The 8,487-nt window shown below is 35.2% G+C and overlaps 1 protein-coding gene across 1 annotated transcript; it reads left to right on the forward strand.

Annotated features, from left to right (window-relative positions):
- The first annotated feature begins 1,758 nt into the window (after window positions 1-1,758).
- Window positions 1,759-8,050, forward strand: LOC104228044 (uncharacterized). Its single transcript, XM_009780441.2, has 10 exons — window positions 1,759-1,830; window positions 1,909-1,987; window positions 2,074-2,200; window positions 2,285-2,442; window positions 2,531-3,052; window positions 3,189-3,236; window positions 3,357-3,515; window positions 3,923-4,033; window positions 4,529-4,701; window positions 7,891-8,050. The coding sequence occupies exons 2-5, from the start codon at window positions 1,941-1,943 to the stop codon at window positions 2,712-2,714; spliced, it is 516 nt and encodes a 171-aa protein (XP_009778743.1). The 5' UTR covers window positions 1,759-1,830; window positions 1,909-1,940; the 3' UTR covers window positions 2,715-3,052; window positions 3,189-3,236; window positions 3,357-3,515; window positions 3,923-4,033; window positions 4,529-4,701; window positions 7,891-8,050.
- Window positions 8,051-8,487: the final 437 nt, after the last annotated feature.

Genomic DNA, 8,487 nt, shown 5'->3' on the forward strand with positions numbered 1-8,487 from the left:
CAAACACTAAATTTCATAGGAATTTATTTATGTGAACCTGTCTTTTCACACGCCAACTTTACGTTACTCTATCAAGAGCAACAAGCTCAAACAATGTAAAGATATTAATCCGACCAGCAACACTAGATAATCATGATAACCATTCTACTTACAATGTAGTATATACTGAAATTATCAAAAAGGCATTATCCTAAGTCTTTTGCTTGGCTCAAAAAAAGATATTATCACGTAAGTTATTACTTGTATTTTGTATTTGTTATTTTATCATATACTTATTATTAATCATTTTTCAGATTGCAGGCAACAGCGTTAGAGAGACTTGGTATATTTGCAATCACTCCTAATACACCAAACTGGAGGTGCAAGGTGCAAGTTGTAGATATATGTCGACCAGGAGAGAGTTCAAAAAGAAAGATAAAGTATTTGAACTTGATCTTCCAAGATGAACAGGTATGCAAGTTTTCCAAATTTATTTTGCTTCTCTCTCTGGTGTGTGAGTTATTTCTGCATATCTTATTCATTTGTTATACTTTCTTTGTTGGCTATTGCTATCTGGGTATGTGTAGTTTATATACTTTTCTTGGGTATCATTAGTTTTTTTTTTTTTGTTCTTTTGCGCAGATTCTTGTTTACTTATACATGCACGACAAAGATTTTGTTTAATTTGCTCATTGCATCTTCGAAAAATAAACGTGTACATGGATGACTTTTAAATGTTAGCTACAATCTGCCTATCTTTTCCCTTTTTTGCATAATGAAACTTAATTCTTTTTGCCCTCTTCAATAATTAGATGCTTCTTTGACAAAATATTTCATGATATGCCTGAACCAAAAAAGAATTTTTACCTGCCCATGAAAATGTAATATTTTGTTGAGAATAAAGAGATTGTAAAAGTCCCCCCATTTTAGGATATATTCTGTCTTAGATACATTTTCAGCTTACATTTTCTTTGTCCAAAAGGAAACAAGATAAGGGGAAGGATATACTCAGCTTTACTTTATTTGTTAAATATCTTTGAACTGATTGCTTACATTCTCTACATATGAGTCTTCCATAATTTCTTTGTTGGTTGCTTACAGGAAGACCAAATCAAAGCAATCATTTATGGTGATGACATCCCCAATTATCAAAAAGTATTCAGACTATTTCAGACCTACTTGATAACGGGTGCACGCATACAGCAATCAAATTTGAGATACGAAAAACCGTTGCATACGTTTGAGTGGGTTATCAACAAAAAAGACCATAATTGATCCAATTAACAAAGACAACCCAGATGAAGAAGAGTTGCCGCCAGCCACTAAACTTACTATTACGTCCTCTAAAGACATTATGGATCAAGCCTCTCGATCTATCAAGAATCCAACAAAGAACATAGAACACAGTATGAATATTTTGTTCTTTAATATTTTATTCTTTAATCAACGATCAAATAATTTAATAGAACTTGTGAATTTACTATTTTATACATTTACTTATTAGCTTTAATTCCTTCTGTCAATAGATGTGCTTGCAATTGTTGTCAACTGCTTTCCGCCAAGATATGTTGCAAGTCTACAGAAAAGATTACAGGAACTCATCATCATTGATACTCGGTAGGTCGTCTATTAGCCAAGCCATAAGCTTTTTAGACATTTCTTTATACTTATTATCTAATTATATAAAAAAGTACTATAAATATTTGTCCCTTCCATGTACATAGGAAGCAAACTTCACATTCACAATATGGGAAGAAGGTATTATTGAAGATAAGGGAAAGAAACTCCTTAGGCAATTCCAAGAATATTCCATCATCCTTGCAAGACGTATTGGGGTGTCGAAATACAATGGTAAACTAAAATTAACAATATTTCATCTTATACAAAGAACCAATGCGATTTTGTAATTTCTTAATGTAATTTATGCAGTCACATCATTGACAACAAGGTTTAACACAACCATGCAGATTAATCCACCTTATCAACAATGTTTGCAACTACGTAAATGGTATCACATTAATACTCTGTATATTATTCATGTTTCTTTCTTATTATTAACATTCTAAGGTGTTGTCATTTTTATTTTTGGGACAGGATCGTAGAAAACAGAGAAATACTTGCTTCTTTCATTGCGAGGAGCACATCCACATCCGGATCTCTTATTTCTGTTCCAATGGATGAAGAAATAATACCAATTGTAAATGTTCAATCACGGCAGAACGTCTGTATAATTTCTATTCACATATTTTATACAATGATATGAGTATTTGTCCTTACGAAGATTACTCTCACTTTGGTAACATAGGGACACACCTTTTTCATTGAGGCAAAAATATCACTTCCAAATGACCTCAAGTGTTTTTACGTTTTAATATGTCCAAACTGTGGACAAGAAGTGAGGAGTCCAGTCAGAAGAGAAATTCATTGTATGAACTGCAATCAACAGAATATGTTGACTCCCAGGTACTTTCTTATCTAATTTTATAGATACGTCTAAAGCATAATCAGACTCTGCCCTAAACTCTTATTGACTTTCACACATATACTACAGGTGTCGATTTGATGTGAATCTTCAAGATACCTCTGGCTCAGTATTTGGAATGATTATGGGTAAAGAAGGAGAGAGAATATTATCTCTTACTGTAGAAGAGGTTTACGAGCGAGCTTCAGTTAATGTACGTATTCAAAGCAAACAGTTCACACATGATCACTTCATTATTGAACTTGCAAAATAACTTAATATATTTCTTTTTTCCCGAATGAGTCCTTGCAAATGCAAGATGTGCAAAGCAGTCTTAGTCAGAAACTCTTCAAAATTCAAGTGAAAAAAGCATTCGCCCGCAATTCAGGAGCAACATCTGAAAAATTGTATATTGTATCATGCGTTGAAAAAAGAAAATATTATTTATTCTCTCCCTGCACCAACCACAACGGATATAGGTGAAGGCAGCAAGAGAAAGAAAGAAGATTTGTCTTCCTCTGATGGAGAAATAGAGCTAGCAACTGAACGAGGTGAATTGTTCAAGTTAAAACAAAAACTGGAGCCAACGACTCCAGTGAAAATGAAATGAAGGTCACTAAAATTTCTCTTTCTCATTCATTGTTTGAATTATATACTACACCTATCCTTTAATAACTATCATTTTCATTTTCATCTTCCAACATATTTTCCTCTTATTCTTTATTTTTTTTCCCGAAAATATCTGCAGGTTAATCAGCTCCTTTTTGCGATCAGTTTTGGCTTTCATGGAACAAAGGTAACTAAATAGAAAACCACCTCAGAGATAGTTTGTATACTCTGATGTCATGTCAATTCCTATGCGTTTATCCAGCAAATAGAAATAACCTATCAGTGTTGTGAAAAACGCTCACTTCAGCGCTTAAAGGGCGAAGCGAAGCAAGAAGCGTAGCACGTTAGTTGAAGCGTGCGCTTCTGCCAAAAAGCGAGAAGCAAGACTGTAGCAAGAAGTGACAGTAACAAGCATTTAGTGTTTTAAGAGCAGAGCAAAGTTCAAGCTCATCGAGTTCAAGGCCAGGTAAGTGATTTCTTCTTTTTCTTCTTCTTATTCTTCTTCTTCTTCTTCTTCAGTCCTAAAATAGCGACGAAATGGTGCCAATTTTTTTTCCTTCAGTTCTTCTTCTTCTTCTTATTTTCGTTTCAGTCCTTAAAATTGCAGCGAAATGCTGCCCAATTTGTTCTTACTGCCATTTTTTCCGTTTTAGTCTTCCAGTTCTTCTTAGTTCTTACTGCAATTTTGTTACTAACTGTCATTTTTTCTCGCTTTAAGCAAAAAGGAGCTTCTCGCTTGACGCTTTCATAACACTGACCTACCTACTAAAACATAAAAATATAGCAACATATGTACATGTGGTAGTTCTCTAAAAATTATAATTGGCTCCATCACATGTAAATTTATAATATTTTTTTCCTATTTATCAACAGTTGTTTTGCAGGAAAATGAATTTTGCACTGCGGCTTGCTTTTCACTTGTTGTCCTGTACACAAACATTCCAGTAACCACTATGTTCCACTAACCATAGGCATAAAACAAATGTAATCAAAATTACCTCTTGACCTTATTCTTCACTTTCATCTCTTTCGCGAATAATAACTGTTGTGCTACAAGTTTGAGAAATACTTTTTGTCTTGAAATGGATCATTCTGCAGTAACAGATAGGGACCCTAAAGCTGCAGAATTTGTAAAGGATAAGAACTGGTTTATTGTATGTAATAGCTTAATTGTTATTAAAGGGAAAATATAATTAGCATTTTCAGTTCTGATTTGAACCGCATTTTCTGCCTTATTCTTTGGAGTTGCTCCATTTGAAGTTTGAGAACCTTGTGTTTCTTGCAACATATTGATTGAAATAGAGTTTATAATGATATTTCCCTGTCTCACTGTAAAGCTTCAGTAATATATATCTTATATCCTACAGTTGCTCGTGTTAGTGTAGTATATTTGGTATCGACTTCTTTAAATAACCTGCTTCCATATTTTCAGGAGTTCTGAATTTTGACATTTTGATGTTATAATTTTTTATGTTGCAGATGAATGAACTGGCATATATTGCTCGATGTGTGGCAAATACGACTTTAGATGATGATCAGTCTCTGTCCTATTTGCTCTCTTGCCTTGAAGATCTGAAAGTTGTGACGGAACACAGAAAGTTGGATGCACTTACAGTGGAAACGTTGGGAACCCGCATAGAAAAGCTGATAAGGTAATTTAGTTTCTTGCATGTGATTTAACCCTACTGGTGCTATCCGAGAAAAAGATAAATTGTAAGAAGTGTGACATCAATTGGACTATTTTTTACAAGTTAAAAGAATGGTAGATGAAGGAAGAATTAACTCATAAATCCAATGTTTTCCTTCTCATATGTTTGTTACTGGTCATTATTTGTTCTTGTCGTTGTTTAGTTTTTATCTTTTTGTTTCTAAGTTTATCTATTGGTAGATTTTCATTTCATCTTTCTTGCCTCTTTCTGAGTATTATTTTTGTTTATGAAGTATAATAGTACATGCTCAAGGTCCTACTCTACATGATGTCCCTCTTTGGCTAAAAGATGATGAGAATGTAAAACAATTGAATTCTAAATTTTTAGTAAAAAATCTCTAGGAACCAAAATAATTAAAAACAGAATAAAGAAGAAGGTAGAAATAAAAAGTACTCTTAAAGCAAATTGACCTTTACTGTACTTTTCATCCCAAAGTTATATGAGAATCTTTAGAAAGTTACAGCAGAACACTTGAGAATTATCTTTGTTCACTTAGAAACATAGGTGACATCTTATTTTCTCAATACTTTGACTTTTCAGATTAATGTGGCTTGTGAGAGAAGAAAATAATATAATGTTATGGAAAGAAGATGAATTCTATGAGAAGATCAGTACATCACTTGTTTTAAAAATAAATTCTATGTTTCGGGGCCTTATAAACATCTTTCTACATCACCTTGATTTGCGTGCACAGTCCGAGCGTGTAGCCGAAAACCCAATATGTGAAAAATCTGTGAAAATGATGAATTCTGCCTTTAAAATAAATTTAAGTTGACTTCGGTCAACATTTTGGGTAAACGGACCCGGACGCATGATTTGACGGTCTCGGAGGGTCCGTAGGAAAATATGGGACTTGGGCGTATGCCCGGAATCGAATTCTGAGGTCCCAAGCCCGATAAATAAATTTTTGAAGAAAATTAGTTTCTGGAATATTTATGAGTTTTTGAAAGTGAAATGTATTTAAAGTTTGGTGGTATCGGGCCCGTATTTTGGTTCCGGAGCCCGAAACAGGTCTTATATGTGATTTAAGATGAGTCTGTGAAATTTGGTAAGAAACAGACTTGAAATGACATGAATCGGACCTTATTTGGGAAAATTAGAAAATTTGATGTTCTTAAGAAATTTCATGATTTTGATGCTAAATTCATAGTTGTTGATGTTATTTTGGTGATTTGAATGCACGAACAAGTTTGTATGATATTTTTAGATTGGTCTGCATGTTTGGTTTGGAGCCCCGAGGGCTCGGGTGGGTTTTGGATAGGCTACAGAGTAGAATTAGACTTGGAAAAATTGCAGGTTTTCAGCTGGTATGACCAGGCCTGCAGGCTTCGCAAAGCCTGGCTCGCAAATGCGAAGAATGGACCTGGCCGCCTGAGTCGCAAATGTGACTGTTTTCTCGCAAATGTGATTTCGCATTTGCGAATGGTCTCTCGCAAATGCGATGATGACCGGAAAGTTGAGTGGGTCGCAAATGCGAAAGTCCCAATTTTCTGAAGGGCAATTGCGACATCAGAGACCTGTAAGTTTACACTTAGACGCATTTTCAACCATTTTTCACATCTTCTCAAAACATAAACTCTCTAGGACGATTTTTCAAAGGCAACTTCTTCTCCAAATCAATTGTAAGTCATTTCTAACTAGTTTTCTTTAATCTTTAACATCTTTTCACATGATTTCAACTCAAAATTAATGATTTTTATGGGGAAAATTGGGTGTTTTGGGTAGAACCTAGGCTTTTCAAATTTTGGGATTTGGACCTCGATATGGGGTCCGATTTTAAAATAAATTATATATTTGGGTTCGCTGGGGAATGGGTAATCGGGTTTTAGTTCGAACCTCGGGTTTTGACCATGTGGGTCCGGGAGCGATTGTTGACTTTTTGGGTAAAACTTTAGAAAACTTATTTTCATTCATTAGAATTGATTCAATTAGCATTTATTACTGTAATTAAGTAACTTGTGGCTAGATACGAGTGAATTGGTAGTGGAATCAAGAGGTAAAGCGATACTTGAGACTTGAATTGTGTTCGTGGAATCGAGGTAAGTGTTTGGTCTAACCTTAGCTTGAGGGATTAGGATTCGAGTCCTATTTGCTATGTGGTATTTGTTGTGTATGACGTATAGGCATGGTGACGAGTATCTATACGTTGGTATCAAGCATGCCCGTGAGTCTTATATTGTGATTATTATGACTTCGTTGTATTATTCACGCATTGGTAATGATTTCTATTGTTGGGCAAAGTTTGTGGAAGTAATTGTGATATTTGAACATTGAGGAGCGTTGGCTCAAGTTGTATAATGAAATGTAAAAGTATAAGTGGTAATTGAACCTTTTAGAGCATTGGCTCAAGTTGTGAAGTGAGTTGTGAAGTAAAAGTAAAAAAGAAAAGAGAATCATTATATTGCCTCTCTTGCCGGGATATTGTTACTTTTAATGTTATCTCCCTTGCCGAGATGTTGATGCTTCTTTTGATGTTGTTCCCTTGCCAGAACTTGATTGTTGAACTATTGTTCCCTTGCCGGGATTCGTATTGTAATTTCATTTATTCCTTGCCCTATTGTTTGTGATTGTTGTTTGGGCGAGGAAGAGTGTTAAAGCATGAAGGGTGATTCCGTGTATTGTTTTGGTGAGAGAGTGATAAAGCACGAAGGGTGATGCCGTGTATGATTTGTGAGGAAGAGTGTAAAGCATGAAGGGTGATGTCGTGCCGCACGATGTACAATTTCGTGCAGATTATATTGATTATATGGTAAGGACGAGAGTAAAAGCACGAAGGGTGATATCGTGCACATTTTCATTACTTGATTGCTTTGGTGAGGACGAGAGTAAAAGCACGAAGGGTGATGCCGTGCACTTATTGATTACTGATTTATTTGTTGATATTTGAGATATGTCGTTCCTTTTAATTACATGTTGTCTTTCTATTCTAAATTGATAATTCCTCGCAGCATGTTTCCCCTCCCATACTTGACTATATATTACTATTCTTTTTTTCCGCTGTATATAGTTAAATTGCACAGGTTTATTTGGTAGTCTGGTCCTAGCCTCGTCACTACTTCGCCGAGGTTAGGCTAGGCACTTACGAGCACATAGGGTCAGTTGTGCTGATACTACACTCTGCACTGTGTGCAGATCCCGGAGCAGCAGCTTTTGGACCATAGCTTGGGTGGCTGCCTTCAGTCCACAAGGATATCCAAGGTAGTCCTGCAGGCATCCGCAGGCCCTAGCGTCTCCCTCTATCCTTTTATCCTATTTTATTTACTTATTTCAAAAATAGTGTATCTTTTATCTTTTAGACTTTGTATGTAGTATTATTAGACCGTCTATGAAACTGTGATACCAGTTATGGGTAGTCGATGCTCAAACAGTTGTATTGGATACATATTCAGATAGTTTATTGCTTTTCTTCCGCTTATTGTAAATTCTGCAATCTACACGGTATTGCTTCATAATTGTTAAAGAATATAAAATGGGTAAAAAGGTAATTGCTTCAGAAACAGTGTATCTTTTATCTTCAGACTTTGTATGTAGTATTTTTAGACCGTCTGTGAAACTGTGACACCAGTTCTGGGTAGTCGATGCTCAAACAGTTGTATTGGATACATATTCAGATAGTTTATGTGATGACCCAAGAGGTCATCACTTGTTTTTAAAATGAATTCTGCATTCTGAGGCTTTAAAAACCTCTTTTAGCATCACATTGATTTGCGTGCGCAGTCTGGGCGCGTA

This window comes from Nicotiana sylvestris, chromosome 8 (genome assembly GCF_000393655.2).
Source record: "Nicotiana sylvestris chromosome 8, ASM39365v2, whole genome shotgun sequence".
NCBI lineage: Eukaryota > Viridiplantae > Streptophyta > Magnoliopsida > Solanales > Solanaceae > Nicotiana > Nicotiana sylvestris.

Bases quoted from the DNA above. Each gene is read 5' to 3' on its own strand.
- LOC104228044 (XM_009780441.2), top strand. From the start codon at position 1,941: ATGCAGATTAATCCACCTTATCAACAATGTTTGCAACTACGTAAATG. The intron at 1,988-2,073 runs GTATCACATTAA...TTTTTGGGACAG, and splicing joins TGTTTGCAACTACGTAAATG to GATCGTAGAAAACAGAGAAA. The intron at 2,443-2,530 runs GTACTTTCTTAT...CATATACTACAG, and splicing joins CAGAATATGTTGACTCCCAG to GTGTCGATTTGATGTGAATC.